Raw genomic sequence first — 20,623 nt, 5'->3', positions numbered from 1 at the left:
CTGGCTTCTGCTGCATGGTTTCAATATTCAGAACCAGTAATGCAAAGAATAGGAAAAGACAAATGTTCCTTATTTAGCAAACATATTGGATAATGTACAATGATAACTGTTTATTAATACACATTGGAAGGTTACTTAGCATTACTTTTTCTATACTAGTTTTGAGTTCCCCTTTAAGCTATTTGTAAATGCCTTATTAAATATGATTAGAATGAAAGATCTCCGTGTATACACAAGCACCAGTACTGCTGATCTCTGTCCCACTGAGAATGCAGTGCTAGTTACTTCTGGGCTAAACAGTTTGGCCTCAAAGAAGCCTTTAAACAATTCCACCACAGATGTTCCATATACATTTATTTCACTCCGATACAGGAAATATCCTTATCTCTAATTAATTTTCATGTCACTGTGAGCACAGTGTGAAGGGATCAGAGGTCAGTGAGGGTCTATTTTTCCCACCACAGATGGACTGAAAAATCAGTAAATGCCTGGCTGAGGCCTGTGCCATGGAGATAAGGAGCAGCCCCATATTTTAATAGCTGTGATGATTGCTTAGGAAAGAACAGCTGCATCTCTCTCTCTGCAGCTTTAACTAAGGCCCCTGAAACTCTCCATGCTCTTACATTCCTTAGCAGGCTACAGAACCTACAAATATAGGATGGAACAGGCAGAGCTAAGAGCAGCACGCTAACCCCCTAATTCAGTCAAGGAGCTCCCATCAATCATGTCTGATGAGCCCATGACGTGTCCGGGCCACTATGGGGTCACTGCTTTCATTAACTCCTGGATAGGATGAATGCTTAGCCTATCCCAGCCAGAGGTGGGGAGAAACTCTGAATAAATATAGGGTTACACTTGGAAAAAATCTGTTCCCCCTACAGTAGACCAAAAGCATTAGTAGAATGTCAACACATGGTTCAGTTCCACTTTTTTACCTGTTGCTGGAAAACCTGGAATTGCTTTTTTATCATTGTTGTATATATATATTATATATATTATGTGCGGGTCAAGAAAAACTCGACCCACACTCGCGGTGCACTCCTATACACCCTCTTGTAAAATATAAGGATATTATAAGTTACAGAGGAATTCCATGACCATATAATAGCACAAGGCTGAATGGCGAGTGTTTTTATACAGGTCATGGAACTCAGAGGTAACGTCTGATATCCTCACGGGGGATGCGTTATATATTATAATACACAAGGTTCAGTGAGTCATGTGACAGAAATTACATCACTAAGTTCCGATGACATCACTATGCATCATTTATAAAGATTTAATTTACAAGATATCCATTGCTCTAGTACATTTATGTATAGCCTATTGTACATCACTACAGAATATCAATTCAAGAGTCAAGTCAAGAGTGAGTTTATCTTCATTTCATCCATATACATTTGTACAGCACACAGTAAAACGAAACAACGTTCCTCTAGGACCATAGTGCTACACACGACATAGATGTACCGGACAACAGACAAAAAGTGCAAGTGAAAAAATATGCAACTCCTGCAAGACCAGTCATCATAGTGCAGGGACAGGACAAGACAATGCACACTCAGCAGATGAAGTAAATAATGCTAAACGTCAGACATGATGGGTGTATCATTGTGAATATGTTGGCACTTTTATGTTTATAAAATGTGTTGTTAATAATATTGGGAATAATGTATCCTCTATTTATTATATATAACTAAGGTTCTATAACCATATAAATGCACAGGGCAAAAGTATAAGGGGCAAAGATCCAAAGTTGCGCCAGCCACAGTTTCGCCGCACTTCGCCAGGCATAGTTTCTCCAGCGCTACGCAAATTCATGAAAATGCGAATTTGCGCACAGGGAGGCAAAGTTGTGCTATCGTTAATTCGTCAAGCAAAGCAAAGTTGCGCTAGCGATGCCTAATTTGCATACAGCACCAAGTTAAAGTACAATGGACGTATATGTAGCAGCAAATATATTACACTACACAAGCCTGGGAAAGCTTCATAAAATAAAACAGAGTTGTTATTTTGCCCTATACATGAGCCCACTGTATAGTTTAGCTGCCATATGTTAGGAAATGTAGGGGGGAAGGAGGGTGCCCCCAAAAAAATTTACGATCTTTTTCAGCCTATCACCCTTAAAAAAGGAGAAGATGCCAGCATTTTTTGTGACTTAGAAAAAATTTCAACTTTTTTTGAAGCAATCGGTAACTACACTATTGCATTTTGCTTGGTCTGAGGTGGCGAAGGCAAGTCTGGCGCAAGTAAGGTTCCGTAAAATGCGCAAGTTAGCGTATTTACATCCCTTCGCCATAGCGCAACTTCGTGGCGTAAGGGTGTGAAGTAGCGCTTGAGTAGGTCCACTTCGCTAGCGAATTTACAACAGCGCCCAGTAAATCGGCAAAGTTACAAAATGACGTCATGCTGGTGAATGTGCGCTAGCGTTAGGCGCTAGGTGCTTTTATACAGGTCATGAAAGTGCCTGTGAGTTCTAATATCCTAATTTTTTACTATATGCGGTAAATTTTTTTTTAGAAGTTTCATTGAGTCACATGGCACAAATTACAGCACGCATCACCAATTTTAACTGGTGACATCTCTAACCAAGGACATAATTTACAGGATATTCCATGGGTTCCTATTGACACAGGTGAACCCTAAAGCTACCGCCACTTTCAAGTTGGTGGCAATTCTAGCTCTCTGTCTGCGGCTGTGACAATAGAAGCAGCTGCCCAATAAAGGTGCAGCACCGGATTCTCCCTGGCGTGGTTTGTCAAAACACCCATCTGCAATTGCATTTGTGTCAAACGAATGATCCTGGCTTTCTGCAGTCCCCGCTGCATTGCAAACTCACTTCTGTAGATTCTATGCATGCTTCGACAGTCTAACCAGGGGCCGCATGTTTAGGTTCAATACAGCATGTCACTAAGGGTTGCTTCCCCCTGCTGCTGAAAAATAGTACTTGCAATGACCTGTCACAGTATCGGTGTGTCTGTATATATATATATATATATATATATATATATATATATATAAATCACTGCAAAATACTTATTTATATAACTACAATGATAAAGATCACCCCAAAATAAACAATTAGAGCAAATAAAACAAACTTAGCAAGGAATTGTTTGGTCCTGTGCCACCAATCCATGATTAAGGTATCAAATTATCTGCAAGTACCTCTTGGTTAATTTAGTTTGTTTACACTACTGTATATCCATACTGTGCTGCTGTTATCCACATACATTATTCTCTTTCCTGATGACATAGTGCTGGGCTTTTGAAGTACTGTGCTGTGACCAGCGCACACGGGGCCCCGGGCGCTCGGGCGCTCGTAGGGGGGGCCTGTCTCTTTCAAAAATGCAGCACTGCCGGGCCCCCCTCCAGGCCCGGGACACTTGTCCCCCCTGTCCCCCCCTGATGGCGGCCCTGGCTGTGACCTAAATAGGAGTGTGGGTGGTAGGTATATTGGGGTATTTTTTTGGCTTGCCCATTCAGTATTAAATTGTCCTTTGCAGTGTTTGTTTAAGACCCAGTCACATCTTGCCCCTGCTTAAAGGTAGGCAGCCATACACTAGAGTCCTGCACGGGTCCATTTTTTTGAAACCCATACCCGCACCGGGGGACATGCGAAACTGGAAGTGACATCACTCCGGTGCTGAATCTTCCCAAAAAATGTAAAAACTTAAAGAACCACAAGGGTAGGAGGGATCAAGCCCCCACCTTTGTTGGGTACCTAGCCGGGTTACCAATGGACTGCCCACACAGCCAAGGAATCAGGGACTTTTTGCTTGAAACCCGACGACTTTGCGGGTATTCTGCGGGTACCCGACTCGATGCACATTCCATAGATTTACAATGTCTCCTGCCCTCCAAATAAATCAAGGTTGATTTAGTACTGTTCAGCATTTATACACAGGTTAGAAGACTACCAGTCTACTCTAGTTCCTGACCTAATTTCTAGGAACCAGAGGGGAGGCGCCTGTGTATAAATCTATATAAAATGTCACAAGTACTTTAGAGGCATGGCTACTTGGCTCCTGGGAATTTTACAGCACTGCCTTGCTAACTCTGCTTTCCTTTGATATCGTCTTGCATTTTGTATGATGGGGGGAAAAAAACCTTTTGCCTCAATGTAAAATTATTCAGTTGTTCTAATTTCTCCTTCCGTCTCACTTCCATAGAGGGGACGGATACGTAAATTAGCTAGCGGTGGTGCAGGGGTTCAGACTGCATCCCGGAGGACCCGAGAGAGTCCTGTCAGCACAAAGAATTAGAGCTTTCATCAGTAAAATTATAATAATGTTGAAAATCCAAACACAGAACCCAACATGGTGCTAGGGTTAGAGGTAGACAGAGGAGGTAGATTATGATAAAGAAACTGGTGGTTTGGAGACCTATAAACTCCCTCGTCAATAAAATAAGCAGCCCAACTCCAATGAAGAATCTGGAAATCAGTAATTAATGTGGTGGCAGAATTAGACATAGTTAGTACTTTCATTTAATGGTATTTATTTTAATAATGGTGGAAAGTTAATTGTCTTGCAAGTGTTAAAGTAGATAATGCCAAACTAGCATTAATTTGGCGTAATTGCCAGTTCCACATGATTTAGGACTTTTAGATAGAAACTGTTTGCTATAGGAGTTTATGTGCTATATTAATTTGTATATCAGTACCATAGTCTGTTATTTTATAGCCATATTTTGTTTACAGCTCCATGAATCGAGAAAACACATAGGGGGGGCTCATTTATAAAACTTGGCAGATTTGCACCTGGGCAGTTATAGCAACCAATCAGTGACCAGCTTTTTACAGGTAGCTTTTGGTTGGACAATGAAAGCAAACATTATATTGGTTGCCATAGGTTACTGCATAGGTGCAAATTTGCCCAGTGTTGATAAATGAGCTCCTGGTTATTAAAAATGATGTTTGATGCCAATGTAATTAATAGGGCAGAAAGATAAAAATATATGAAGGCCAGTATTGTGTTTCCAGAAAAGGTGGCAACCCTAACCTTAGGCAGTACAGGTATGGGACCTGTTATTCAGAATGCTCAGGAACAGGTGTTTTCCAGATAAGGCATCTTTCTGTAATTTGGATCTCCATCCTTTAAGCCTACTAAAAAATCAAAATAAAATATAAAACATTAAATAAACCCAATATCCAGTAAGGATAAATTATATCTATGTTTGGCTCAAGTACAAGGTACTGTTTTATTATTACAGAGAAAAAGGAAATCTTTTTTTTAAAATTTGAAATATTTGCTAAAAAATTTAGTCTATGGAAAGTGTAATGTTAATTAAATAGATAATAATAATAATTAATATTATTATTTAATTATTATTTAATTTAATAATTCATATTAAAATGCTTTAGAGACAGCAAGGCTTTTCCATGTATGTTGCATTTATTTTTTATGTTAACAAACTATTTTTCAAGGGGACTTTCCCTTTGAATAAACCCATTTTAATTTGGATTAGTTTGTCCATTGAAACCATCTGAAAATCTCTAGAATAAGTATGGAGCAAATATATCCACTGGCTCCCTCTGCTGGTAAATAGATCAAATTGCCTTCTAAAAACGCCAGAAAAGAATATATTGAGGGAAAAAAAGGAAGCCAAAATAGATGCAGAAGATCCGCTGCTTTGTGATGAACGCATGTCAGGCATTGGTTAACACTCACTCTTTATCCCAAAGCTGAATTAACCTGTTGGACTGCCCTTTGTGTTTTGCTGTAATCAAGAGATTTGCTACCCAGAACACACTACATGGATAAATTCATCTTTTATAAGCCATTAATATATATCACAACAGCTTCCCTTAATCTGTGTCCCTGCTTTTATGGTTAGTCAATGCTTAATCCTACAGCCACTCTTTCTCCCCCCCCCCCTGGATCTGGGATTAGAGAGTCATTTGGAAGATTATAACAGTGGGGAAGTAAAAGCAAAAGGGGGTTTAAACAGCAGAACTTTAACTCTGAGTTATGTAATGGCTTATCTTTGGATATGTTACAAATGTGTACAGCCTAAAAATAAGGTGATAGTGGATGGTATTCAGCATTCGTATGGGTAAGATGGGTTTTTGTTGCCTTTCTCTGTATCAACTAGCAGTTAGGCAGGTTATATATAGTGAATAAAGTACCCCCTCTTGTAAAATATTAGGATATTAAAAGCTACCGAGGAGTTCCATGACCATATAAAAACACAAGGCAGAAGGCCAATTGTTTTTATACAGGTCATGGAACTCGGAGGTGACTTTTAATACCCTCATATTTTGCAACAGGGGGTACTTTATTTATTGTAATATACAAATTTCAGTGAGTCATGTGACAGAAATGACATCAATAAGCTCCGATTATAACCTATGACATCACTAAGCACCGTTTATAATTATATAATTTACAGGATATTCATTCCTCTTGTGTGTTATACAGACATAAAAGGTTGAACCTGATGGACGTGTGTCTATTTTCTACTTAACTAACTACAGTATGCTACGCTATGGAATTAGAATGTACTGTTGGTACAAATGATGACAGTGAAATAAATCACTGATACCTACCTGCAATTTAAAGTTAAAGGGGATTGTTCAGCTTTAAATTAACTTTTAGTATGATGTAAAGAGTGATATTTTAAAACAATATTCTTGCAACTGGTTTTCATGTTTTATTATTTTTGGTTTTGGAGATTTTGAAGATTTTAATTTAGCAGCTCTCCAGTTTCAGCAATCTGATTATTGGGGCCCAAATTAACCTAACAACCATGCAATGATTTGAACAAGAGACTGGAATATGAACAAGAGAGGGCTTGAATAGAAAGATCTTAGATAGTAGAAAGCAGCAATAACAATTCATTTGTAGCCTTATAAAGCATTTGTTTTTAGATGGGGTCAGTGACCCCCATTTGAAAGCTGGAGAGAGTCAGAAGATGAAGGCACATAATTCAAAACACTAAAAAAAAGAAAAAAAATTAAGGCCAATTTAAAAGTTGCTTAAAATGATTCATTCTATAACATACTGAAAGTTAACGTAAAGGATACTGTGCATGTTTCTATCAATCTGCATCTGATGAGAGGAGAATTGATACTTTAAAATAATAAAGCACTGCATGTGTTTGTGTGTAATTCCAGTACAGTTATCTTTACCATAATAACTGGATAATCTATGTAATAAAATGACAAGGTTTGCACCATTTCTTATAATCCATGGCCTCAATCAGTATGTTTCAAGTGAAATTACCAGTATACCCTGGCATCTCCAATTCAGTATGAAGGGGGAACAGTTACGATGTGTGGGTGGCACATTATACTTGAAGGTAATTCCCAGTCCAATGGAAACTAAACAAAATACGCAATCAGGATTCAGTCGGCATAAAATGACATATTTGGGGGAGGCACCCCACAGTAAACAAGAGGTAACTGCTCAGTCTGAACTTTCACAAGTACTGTAATCAATGATTTCTACCCACTTCTATGAAATCACTGAACCACTATAACTAGATACAATGAGAAACTGTCTGATATATTATATTTCTCCAAATCTGCCACTATTCTTTGCAGCTGCCAATAAGGATTTACTTTCTGTTGTAAATTCTCTGGAGACCAGTTTGTGCTATAGTCTCACTGCTAAAAAAAAAAAGGTCCTTAAAACTTCATGTCCGTGTAGTCCTTAAAGATCCAATTAAGATATTACATCCGGTGAATTCCCAAAAGCAAACTTTTACTTTCCACAGAGCGTGTCTCACATTAGGGGGCTGGCCTGCGACAAATACCGTTTTCACTCAGTGACAGTCACACACCAGCAATTATCCACTCCAAACAATTAGCACATTCTATTCCCTGCTATATATTGCAATTAGGAAGTTCACTCTTATAGTAATTGAGGTTAAAGATGTATTGATGATTTATGTTTAGTTGTTTTTTTCTTTTTTGTAAGGCATGCGTCCACAAATGAAATGCATTATAATTCTGCCACTTATAAGAGTGGTCCTCTGGGATCACATGGACACACATGATGAAGGCTTTCCTATAAATTACAAGCCTGTCAGTTTGCAGTTATGCTGCCCTGTTTATTGTTGTCTCCTTTTAAATATCTGCTACAGTTAAAAAAGTCTCTTCATATATAGTTATATATTTAATTTGGGTTGAGTGAAAAGAACTTTCCATCAAATAGACATGTATATAAATTGATATACCTACACAAAACAAACGGAAGCCTTGAAAATTTTGCCAGACTAAGAAGACACTCAAGTCCCTCTTAGAGATGCTCCTTATCACCCCCATTGTCGGGAGTACTGAAAGGAAATTTAATCTGCCTGTCAGTGCTCACATGGTGTGGATTTCAGACCAAAAATGCTTGGGCGTTTTCAGTCCAAAATCCTCCATTTCAGTCAGGGTCAGACTGGGCTGGCAGGACACCGAGAAGAAACTCTGTGGGCCCAGGCCCTTGTGGCCCAGACCTGATGTGTGCGGGCCCCTGTTGTGGCACCCTCCTGTCCGACACTGATGTCAGTGCTACTGACCACAGATCAGAAAGCAGAGAAGAAAACCTCACATACACCATTAGCCTAAGGGTGGTGGCAGATGTGGAGATTAGTCGTCCAGCAACATATCTTCTCTACAGCGGGCATGTCATCTCCCCAAATGCCTTCCCGCTGGCAAGAATACAAATCGCCCTCAGGATGGCATACATAGCGCTTTCGATTTTCAGAAGTCACCTGAAGTTTCCTTCTGAAATCCAAGCGATACGTATGCCATCCCGCCGGTGATTCTTATTCTTGCCGGGAAAGAGCTCACTTCCGAAGATTTGGAGCTTACTCAAGCGCTTCTCAGGAACATTACACTGCTGCTTAACATCTTGTCACCCTTCTGAGGAAGATGAAGGGTCTTGCTGTTCCTTCCAGACACTAATGAAGCTAAAAGCTTTTGAACATGACAAAAATTTCCCAGAGTTCGTTGATTTATGGTTTTTCATTTTTATTACCAACGGTAACCACAGCCCTGGCAGCGCAGCTGGCATGCCGATCACCGTTGAGAATTTCTGTGCCACTTTATGGAAGTGAAAAGCACTAAAACAGAAGCCTATAATTCCATTTCTACTGGCACATTATTGCACAGGAAAGAATATTGATTGTTTCTGTAAGTTTCATCACCCAACTATCTTAAAAATATCTCAAATATCCATTAATTGGGCACTTTTTCTTGGCAGCCTTAGAGCAAAAAATGGAATAAAAAGTCACTCCCATTAAGTACATTTACAGCAAAAGCAGAATGTGTATATATGAACCGACCCATTTGTCTACAGCAGAAAGCTTTGGTAATAATGTAATTCATTTTCATGAAAGCAATTTAAAGAAGAGATGTGGCACAGTTAATAAACAGCGACCCAACCGGAGCTCTATATTAGCAAAAGTGCTTGAAAGAAGAACACTGAAATCTTTTAAGTGCGGTCTCACATCTGGTTTAAAGTGTTTAGCAGGTACAAGAGCAGCAATATTCTACACAATAAAGCACAGAAATAAGGTACTCAACAGCCTTATGAACTGCTTTGCCATAAACCACTTCAGCAGGCTCGTGAAGGTTATGTTTTCTTCTAAATCATCCCATATTGTATAGCTAACTGGCCAGGAATCCAGGGAATGATTATATTTCAGACGTAGATCTAACCATGCATGGGATTCAAGTGGTAGAATGGAGTTGAGGCTTACTCTATCCTTCGTGCTGACTTCTTCATTCTCATCACAACATTATCTTTGTTTGTGACGTGGACCATTCTTACAGTCCTCACTGGGTTACAAAATACATGAGAAAGTGAAGTTTTTCCAACTGCCTGGCAAACAAATTTTGGTCCTCGTGCTCCTTAGATTGGGCCCTCAAGGCTTCCTTTAATACTAGGGCATTTCCTCCTAGAGCAATGGTCATTAAAATGCAAGCAAATCTCGAGTCCTGAGGCTGAATCTCCCACTCAACATTGGTCCATATAAAAAAGCCACTGGTTTGGCTAGTTGATGTTATAGTTTGTGTATGTTTTTTATATGAGCACAGAGATTTACTCAGTCTCTCACTTAATGCCTCCCTTACAGGAACCACAGAGCGAGTCTGCCTGATTCAAGGCACCGTCGAAGCCCTCAATGCCGTCCATGGATTCATCGCAGAGAAAATACGAGAGATGCCACAGAATGTGGCCAAGACGGAGCCTGTCAGCATCCTGCAGCCACAAACCACAGTCAATCCTGACCGAATCAAACAGGTTTGTGTTACCTCCTCTCAGTGGCCAGAGCCTCAGGCAAAGTCAATGTATGTTACTGTGTATAGTAACAGGTCTAACTCACAATAGGGAATTATATACACCCCAGGTTTTTATTGGTGCCAAGACTTTGCAATATAAAACCATCCTATTAGAACCACTGGCACGTCTGTATTTAGAGTCAATCAGTCTACAGAATTCTGGCAAAATCAGACAAGTGACCAGCAATAATTCCAACCTATAATTCATACTGCAAGTCATATTCTTATTATAAGGCTCTGTGAGCCATGGTTACCAATGCAGAAAATGAAGCATTCTCTATGTAGCTAAAAAAGCCCACTGATTCTTATAGAAAATGTTGAGAACAGACTCATAAGCTGCTTTTGCTTTAGGCACTTATTTCGTGTGACCAAAGGTTCCGCTTAATATGAAATAGTGGGGTGTAGACAGGATTAAGATTTGCCCTTGTATTATAAATATATGTAATTTTCCTTGTGATGTGGGCTATTCTCGGGATTGTATTTATGATTTTGTTTCTTTTGTTTGTTTTTTGTTTTGTTTTGTTTTTTTTTATATTTCCCAACTGAAACCTGTTTTATTTTCTATCACTAATCCAATCTCATTCATCCTCCTCTCCACCTTTGCTGTTCCCAGGAATGCTTTTCTCCTTTATTTTAACCTATTTTCCCCCTTTTTGGTTGAAAGCTCTTCAATGCCAGATAGGTCTGCTGATTCATAGTTGACCTGCAGTCCTCTTCTGGCAGTGAAAGAGTAAATTAATATCTCAAGCTGACTGGATTCTGCTTCTGACCCTGCTTTGTTCTGCAGACATTGTCATCATTACCACCAGCCACCAAGTCCTCTCCATCTGACCCCATGACCATCTCCAGAGCCAGCCAGGTACTGTACCATTCTCCATGTGCCATGTTACTCCACATAGGGCAGTAAAGCTTCATCCACATGCCAGGGGTCTTTCTCGAGGGGGGTTGGGATAGAAGCCTGAACATAGATTTACTTAGATGTGCCTTTGATGGACAGTCTTTACATGATCAATATGCATGCATGCACAAAATCTAAGAGGCCGATTTATCAAAGTCCGAATTTATCTCATTTTATGAAAACGACTCCGACTAAATCTGTACGGGTTTTTTTCACCTTATTTATCTACACATTTTCCCAAAAATTTCCTGTGCGGGAAAAATCCTGAAAAATTAGACTAAAATTTGTATGAGTTTTTCGGATGTTCCGAACAAAAACTCAGACTTTTTCGGGTTATTGCCTGAAAGCCACAAAGTCTTCGGATTATTGCACGAAACCCATCGCAGATCAAGATATCTTCGGGACTTCTCCCATTGACTTATATGCAACCTCGGCAGTTCTAAGATGCCGGATTCGGACTTTTCCCATCCTCGGGGTATAATAAATCCTGAAAATTTAAAAAAAAAAATTTCCACTAAAAAATTTGGATTTCATAGTAAAAAATGAGAATTTTTCGGGTTTTTGGCATTCGGACTTTAATAAATAACCCCCTTAATGTACCCTTAAATAAAATGCTTCTTTTCATTTAGTTAAAGGGTGTGTGTGTTTATATGTGGTGGGAGGTTAACATATATAAGAGAAAAGTTTGAAGTGTAGAACAATGGGTAGGTAGGTGCTTGTTCATCCTGGTGTTAAAATATAGGTCAGAGGTTTTTTTTTAGCAAAGTACTACCCCTGCCCATTCACCCTAGAGAGGTATATGTCACCCCACTCGGCCATAGCAATTGTTATCTTAGATAAGGTGTATGATAGCAAATGAAGTCTGCACTGATCAACCTTTATGACTTAAGACCAATCCCCAATCGGATATCAATAGGAGTGGGGTGGGAGGAAATACATAGACCAGTAGGCTGCCGACTAAGTTCAAAGTTTGACTAAGTTAAATATATTTAAAAGGACACGATAAGGAGCAGTGAATGGTATAGGATCCATTATCTGGAAACCTGTTATCCAGAAAGCTCCAAATGATGGAAAGGCTGTTTCCCATAGACTCCATTTTATCCAAATTTTAAAAAATGATTTCCTTTTTCTCTGTAGTAATATAACAGTACCTTGTACTTGATTCAAACTAAGATATAATTAATGCTTATTAGAAGCAAAACCAGCCTATTGGGTTTATTTAAAGATTACATGATGTTCTACTAGACTTGAAGTATGAAGATCCAAATTGTGGAAAGATACGTTATCCGGAAAGCTCCAGGTCCCGAGCATTTTGGATAACAGGTCCCATACCTGTATATGGTTTTTCTTGAGTAAAGCAATTTTACTGCTGTGCCTTGTTTGAAGGTTATTGCTTAATAAGCATTCCGCAATTTCTTACAATTTGCCCAATGGAGTAATCACTTCCACTAAACTGAAATCTACTGCAGAATAGGACTGATTGTGCCAGATAACCTATTAGAATATGTTTTCCCTAGGCATTTGTATATAAACAAAGGGACTGTTAATCCTATTATAAAGAGTTTTCCCTTCAAATACATATATTATCCTCATATTTATGCGCCTTTGCAAGTACAAAGCTATGTATAATGGAAGAGGAGCTATATGGCATTGTGGGTGGGGAAGCTTTGCATTGCCAGTACAATCTGCCCAAAGGGCATCTCTAGCAGGAGGAGCTTTACATAAATGCAAAAAGAGAGAGAATGCACAGAAAGCCAAGGAATCGGAAAGCTTTCACCCTAAGGAGCAATTCTGCCTGCCAAGTACACCTCCCCCAATATACTGCTTCATGCCTGTACAAATTCACGGTCCTGTAGGCTGAAATTAGGTCACCCTATTCCAGAGCCGGAGGTCAAGGAAATCACCCATAAACCATCATTTAAGACTTCTGAGAATTTTCAGGGATGCCAGCATGTAAATGCAAGGTACAATATACAATAAAGATAAACATAGAAAGACTGTGAAAAGGCCATTTTTCTATAGGAAGATATTTTCAGCCACTGCTGTTCTCTCTTTCACGTGAGGTTTCACAGCTTCTTCTGCTGCACATCGCAACAACACACGATTTTCAGCCACAATTGCCCCTTTGTGTAGTACGTAATCATATCACCTTCTATCAATGCACTCATATAATATCCTCACAAAACATAAGCAGTACTGTGAAGCCTTGAATCCTTTATTGCATACAGTATTTTTTCAGAACAAGACCTAGAACTGCTGTACAGATGCCCAGGCCCAGACTGGTAATGCCAGAGGGGCTGCTGTAAGATGCCAAAGACAGTCACTATTTATTGGGCTGGTAGGGGGGCTGTTTCGGCCATGAAATGCCCGGGTCTATTTTTAATCCTTGTACAGACCTGCAGAAGCTGGCCACATAAAGAAAAGGCACACTCCAGGCTCATTTATTGACTATGTGGAAACCTACAAAGTGCAAAAAAAAAAGTGCAATTTGCCCTGGCTTTGGCACTTTTCATGTTGCCCTGCTGGTTGTTCCCTGAAGAACTTCACTCCTAGAATGGAGCAAAATTATAGGAAGTCAACATATATTTTAAGTTAAGACTTGCTCACACCTTAAAGATACATACTGTCTTCATAACTACAGATAGGAAAAAGGAAAGTAATTTTACTTGGGGGTGCCAAAAGTTAGGCACCCCCAAGTGATTGTATTTACTTACCTGACACCCCGGGCTGGTGCTCCTATCAGCAGAAAACTGCACCGACCCAGGGTTATTCCAGCGAGTACCAGCGAACTTCTTCCTGCTTCTTTGCTCTTTAAATTTCCCGGGGCAGACACATGCGCATTAGAATGAAATAGCCAGCTTTTTCACTCTACTGTGCATGAGAAGAAAGAAGAAGCAGGAAGAGGATTGCTCCATGGTTCTCCCTGGAAGAACCCCGGACCGGTGCAGTTTTCTGCTGATAGGAGCGCCGGACAGTGCTACTTTACATACATTTTGATGCCCCCAAAGCCTGTTTTCCTGTGCATCCCACCAAAAGGACAGTTCTCATATATTCTGGATGAAAATAACATTGCATAGTTTGAGGTCGTATTATCTACCATAGATTGATTTCATTTTTGCAGGATTTTTTTGCTGCTCCAGAGTTCATAATACAATTTTGGTTCTTGGCAAAGTGTGTTCACATTGGTACCTGGTTTCTGATACCTTCCACCTTTATCACCTGTTATAGGCCCTGCATGTAGCACAGATATTCCCCCTGATCCACCCTCACATTGAGGGGACAATTGATAAACAGGCAGAGCTAATTAGATCAATCATTTCATTACAATGTTTCATTACGGTCAATTACTCCCCGTGCTCTTTAGTCCTGCCAGTGCGTGTAATTTACGGGCGTTCTTCTGCCTGCAAGCCACTGTCAGGAGCAGTTATCAGTGCCACCAGCTCCCACCCTGGTGATTGGGGTAGAGGGTGAAAATAAACATTTAACCTATTGCATAACAATGAAAAAAAGGATACAGTAGTCACCAGCATAAAAAGTTATGAATTCAGTTCAGATTAAAAATTAAGAAAGTGTGTCACTCCTTTCTCTGCAGTGTCAGGATTCACAGTATTTGCCCATCATCCTCAATATTCGTGCTTTTATTTATTATTTACATTACATGGTAATATGCGTGAAATTGACCGTGGTTGAGTAACTATGGCAGCCTACTACTTCTACTAATTGGTAGATATAAGTCAATAGACATGGGCCCCTATTACTTTCAACCCCCCAAAATCTTTATACACAAAGGGCCAAATTCAATTCAGTGAGAAAAAGGGGTATCACGTGAAAAGACATGAGATTCAATTTGAGATTCAATGCAGAAGGAGTTATTTTGAGTATTATTACATGAAAACTGTTTTGAAGTCCATGGGCAAAAAACTGGAATTGAATTTGGAGAAAAGTTTTTTCTCCTCGAACTGAATCTCGTACATGAGTTAACACGTGATAAACCATGAGATTTCTCCAAAGTTGCTTATTGTATTTGGCAGGGTTTTAGGGAATGTGTGCTTTAGTGCATTTGGTATTCAGCATGATGTAGGTATGTAAATGAGGGGTTACAACAGCTTCTCTACTAGATACAATTGACTACAATTGTTGCAAAAACTAGAAACTTCCCACTATTTTAGAGTGCAGCATGTTTGGGGCTTAATGTTCCTCATTAGACACGTAACACATAACATTCAGCTTGGTTTGTTTTAATATTCATGTGGTTTCCATCTGTCTTTCTCTTTCTTTGGTTTCTTCTGTTCATCTCTGTTTGACCTCAGGTGAAGATCATTGTTCCGAACAGCACAGCAGGTCTGATTATTGGAAAAGGCGGTGCCACTGTCAAGGCTGTAATGGAGCAATCAGGTGCCTGGGTGCAACTTTCCCAAAAGCCAGATGGCATCAACCTGCAGGAACGCGTAGTGACTGTGAGTGGGGAACCTGAGCAGAACCGCAAGGCAGTAGAGCTGATTGTGCAGAAGATTCAAGAAGACCCACAGAGTGGAAGCTGCCTGAACATCAGTTATGCCAATGTCACAGGACCTGTAGCCAATTCGAACCCAACAGGATCTCCATATGCCAATACAGCTGAGGTCCTCCCTACCGCTGCCGCAGCAGCAGGGCTTCTTGGGCATGCCAACCTTGCTGGGGTGGCAGCATTTCCAACCGTTCTCTCTGGTTTCACTGGCAATGATCTAGTCGCCATCACATCAGCCCTTAACACTTTGGCCAGTTATGGCTACAACCTCAACACTCTGGGGTTAGGATTGAGTCAAGCAGCGGCCACGGGTGCACTTGCAGCTGCTGCTGCCAGCGCTAATCCAGCTGCAGCTGCAGCAGCAAATCTGATAGCTACATATGCAAGTGAAGCAACTGCAGGGGGTGGAACAGCAGCGGGAGCGGCGGGAACGTTTGCTCTGGGAAGCCTAGCTGCTGCCACTGCAGCTACCAATGGATATTTTGGGGCTGCGTCCCCTCTAGCTGCTAGTGCCATCCTGGGGACCGAGAAATCAACGGACGGCTCAAAGGACGTAGTAGAAATTGCAGTCCCAGAAAACCTGGTAGGTGCCATTCTTGGAAAAGGAGGAAAGACATTGGTGGAGTACCAAGAGTTGACTGGCGCTAGGATACAGATTTCCAAAAAGGGGGAATTTGTCCCCGGCACCAGAAACCGAAAGGTAACCATTACAGGCACCCCAGCTGCAACACAAGCCGCACAGTATCTAATCACGCAACGAGTCACTTACGAGCAAGGTGTCCGGGCAGCCAACCCTCAGAAAGTGGGTTAAACGTCACCCACCCACCCCCGCCCCTTTCCCTTACCTGGATGTTAACTTAATTGTCCCCCTCCCCTTCTTCTTTTCATGGATGTACTGTATTTTTGCAGGAGCGATTTATATTTTATATTTTATTTGGATTTTTCTTTTTTGTTTTAGTTTTGTTATTGGCAGGGGAAGTGCGCGTCGGGTTATTAATATATTATTATGCAAATGAACGCAACAGTGTTGACAAAGCGCATCTGTAAATAATACATGTTCTGCAGATGTTTCAGAGAGGGATTTTTTTTAGTGTTTTTTAAATTTTTCTTTTTTTTTTATTTGAACATTTTTGACAAGTTATCTCTCTCTCTCGTTAAGGTTTTATTGTTTACGCGTCAAAAGTAAGTTTTTTTTTTGAAGCCTGCCATTTTACCAGCATCGTTGTAGTTGAATATGAACTGAATGTAAAGATGAAGTGGCGCGTAGGTTTTTAACCCTGTAGGTGCTGAAGAGTCCAGTAGTACATTGCAGAGCCACGTGTTACTGGTCCCATCAGAGCCACAAGGTAATCAGTATTAGTCCTAGGTGACACTCTGAACTACTGTATTGCTGGGAAACAGCAGGGGAATTGGGTGGGTGAGATGCCTATTAAAAAAGGGAGTAAGGAAAAATCAAAAGCACTGTCCAACTTCACTCTCACGTCCTGCCCTGGGGCGGCAGGTTACGAAGGGGGGGGGAGTTTTGGAATAATAAAAAAAAAGAAAAAAATAGTTTTAAATTAAAACAAAAAGATATATAAATATATATTATCAAAAAGCAATATAGTTGCAAAAAAAGCACTGTAAAATATATATTAAAATGGTTAAAACTGTGGAAAAAAAAAGAACCTTTTTGATAAGTTTACAGATCAGTGTCTTCATAACAACCTGTATAATGATGAATATTCCGGCTGGCCAGCCTACAGATCTATAATTTTATAATCTGTGGATCCCATCGGGTTTACCTCTTCTGATGGGTGGCACCTGATTTTTGCATGAAATTGTGATTTCTTTTTTTTTTTTTCTTGTTTTTCCTTCATTGGGTTTTCCTTTTGCCCTTCCACGCTTAAATCCTTAAAATATCCAGTCTCGGCCCCTTGTAGTTTCAAAAATTGTTTCATGCCCCTTTCATTTTGCCGCTTCTTCACTCTGATGACGCTGCTTTTGCCCTTGTCTGGAGAGAGAGGCCAGTTTCACAGTGTAAAGATGGCTCCAGTAACTTACAAGGGCAGGCCAATAGCTTTTGAGATGGCATTCCAATAGATACTTTCCAGGTAATGTACAGGTGAGTGTTAGTGCTAATTTTATTACATTTTTTTTTACTTTAAGCCACTTTAGCTTGTGTGTACTGTATACGTGTACACATTAGAAATACTTTCTACCACTGCCACCAGTAATGTACATATCTGCCAAAGCCTTCACCTCAGCAGTGAGTATCAAGCCTCCTTCCCAGTGAAGTTTGTTATCAGGGTGAAGAAGCAAGTCCCAACTGTAGTACTATGTAATGGCTTCATTTGGGGGTGTATGAGACTGGGGTTTTAACTTGACCCTGCAGTGTCTGGCCAGCCATGCACCAGTTGATCCATTAACATCCTCCCCTTTAGACATAGAGCTGTGCTGTGAGCGTATTGGATATTTTCTAAGCCAAACTACGCACGCACACAAAATTAAAGTGCCAACTGTTAGCTGATGAGGTTTCATTATCTGCAACGACTTAGCGAGGGCGTTGCCTTTTAAAACGCTTCTGATTGTGTATAATTTTAACACTAGCGATCTCTTAGTGTTGTCAATGTAGATTTTACTGTGAACAGTATCTGTGATTTTTAGCTGTTTTTGATCCCTCCGGGGCAAGGCTAAACCAGCCGCCGCAGGCTCCGATAGTCGTTTACCTGCATGTTCTTTTTCCGTGGGGCATCTTTATGTCGGCTTCAGTCAGTACTTCCCTGCATGCTCGTTTAGCTGAGGTAGAGTCCATTTCCGGCGTGTGTCTACCTGTCGCAGCGCAGGTTCCTCCAAAGGCCATTCTTTTCTTTTACTTTTAGAATAAGCCTTTTTATGTTTTGTTTATTTTTATTTTTTTTTGTTCTCCAATTGTCACCTCCTCCATGTTTCCGAGTGCCAACTAGCCAGATCATTATGTTAACCTCTGCATTTGGGCCACCTCAAGCCACTGAAAACGTGGCTGTTCATAAACCCAGCATCTTCTCATGCTATGCATGCAGTCGTAAAAAAAAAATTCAATGGACAAGGAAGTAATTTAAAAAAAAATACACAAAAAACCTAAAAAAATAGTAAATAATAATACTAAAAAAACTAAAATGCTGGCTACCTCTGGATCATCAGGCTGAGAAACCCCAAACAACAGTTTTCCTTCCATCTCAACTTCAACCCATTGATAACGTCCATCATAACCAACTCAGTGACATTTTCCGCTGCTCCTCCTGTGCAACCAATAACTGAACAATGATTGTGATGTCCTCTCGTCTGGCTTCTCGTCCAGCATCTCTCTTTCTGAACTGTGATCCTTTATTATTATTTCGTTCTGTTTACCTTTTTTTTCTGTCCATTGAACTTAAAAATGACCTACATTACCATGTTTGTTTGACAGTCTGTCAACAGTGTCCCCTTTTGGTGGACACTTGGAATTTTGGAGAAATGATTTACCAACTTTACCCGTTCTTTCCTGCGTTTCCTTCATTTCCCAACCCCCCCCCCATTCCCTAGTTTCCCTCTGTCTCCCTTCTTTCTTGTTTTAATTCACTGTTATAAAGCTTTCTGGTGTTCGAGGGGGGGGCTGTTACGCATTGCTGTGTTGAACTTGGGAATGCGTAATAGACCCATCCAGCTGGAAGGCCCTCAGCCATTCCAATCTGATGATCAAGTCAATGATTCTGTTTTCTTCTTTTCCTCCCATTTTCACTTTCTCTTTTGATTACAGAAAACCATTTTCAAGAAGAGAAAACTGATATATATTAAAAAAGGAATGATATTGCTTGTTTTTTTTTTTTTTCAAAAAAATGGAAAAAGCAATTCTGTCGTACAACTGTGTTTTAATTGGTAATGGTTATTTATCGTTAATAGTCTCTGTAGCTCTGTAAGTTTTTATGACAATACAGTGTAACTAGTGGTTAGCCGATGATGCGAATATATTTACTCATATCATTATAAATGTGCTTTGTTCATCCTGTACCATCACTGTCTCCCGTCTCATTATTTTTCCTTGCATGTCACTAGTTTCAATTCATTTATAATACATTAACAGTGAATAATACCTGTCAGATTTATTTTCCCCACTGTCCTGGTGTGAGCAGGTGCACCAACACAAAGCTCCAGCTCATCAGCTTTTCATGTGCAGATTTCTTCCTTTTAAAATGAACATGCTGCATTAGAGAGAATTGCCACCCTCAGTGGATGCCTCCCCGGGTTACAACTGCCAGTTTCTTTATGGCTAGTCCCTGGCACCCACCACCAACAGAGCTCTGCTATCATATTCTCTGTTGTCAGCTGATGGTTGCAGGTCACCAAGCACAATTTCCATGTATATCTAAAGTTATTTTCTGTTCTCTACAGAGAAAAGGGACTGTATAGCACTATTGTTATAGCTCCTCTGTACTGTGCAGCATATTCATTTTCCAAATAAAGCAGGCAGTGCAACTATATCTTGAAATAGGAAATGCTGCTTCTGACTCTAAAGGGGGGAAGATAAAGGCAGGCAGGTGGCTTCGGAGGGGTTGCTTCGTTTTTTCTTGTCCTTTTATCCAGGGTGGAAAAAACCCTTGCAGCTCCTCTGAACCTGTCTTTACTTTCTTACCAATCTTCTGGGGGAGCCATACATTCCACTGACAGACAAAGGCTAGTACCCTCAGGTTCACATCGAGAGCTGGTCAGGATCCGCACAGTCAGCCTCCATTGGGTTTACTTAACATGACTGTTGATATGTTGTACAACGCCTGACAATAAGGAACTTTTACAGTCTAAGGAAGATAAAATGGCAGGGTACATGGGTATCCCATCTCAAGAAACTAGCACTGTTGTTCTGTGTACAGTAGTTGGCAGAAGAGTTTGTACAGGGCATTAAGGATAAAAGATTAGAATTAATGTTTACAGGAATTGTCTTTACTTTGTA

General features: G+C 40.2%; 1 protein-coding gene across 7 annotated transcripts in view; it reads left to right on the top strand.

Annotated features, from left to right (window-relative positions):
- The window catches only part of nova1.L (neuro-oncological ventral antigen 1 L homeolog), an 81,968-nt gene that overhangs the window by 46,949 nt on the left and 14,396 nt on the right, over window positions 1-20,623 (top strand). For 4 of the 7 annotated variants that reach the window (XM_041572036.1, XM_018228932.2, XM_018228934.2 and 1 more), the window contains exons 3-5: window positions 10,069-10,235; window positions 11,061-11,132; window positions 15,482-19,686. In XM_041572036.1, coding sequence (XP_041427970.1) covers window positions 10,069-10,235; window positions 11,061-11,132; window positions 15,482-16,489 — 1,247 coding nt within the window. In that variant the 3' untranslated portion in view covers window positions 16,490-19,686. 7 annotated transcript variants of the gene reach the window in all.

This window comes from Xenopus laevis, chromosome 8L (genome assembly GCF_017654675.1).
Source record: "Xenopus laevis strain J_2021 chromosome 8L, Xenopus_laevis_v10.1, whole genome shotgun sequence".
NCBI lineage: Eukaryota > Metazoa > Chordata > Amphibia > Anura > Pipidae > Xenopus > Xenopus laevis.
This window is presented reverse-complemented; position numbering and strand designations above follow the sequence as displayed.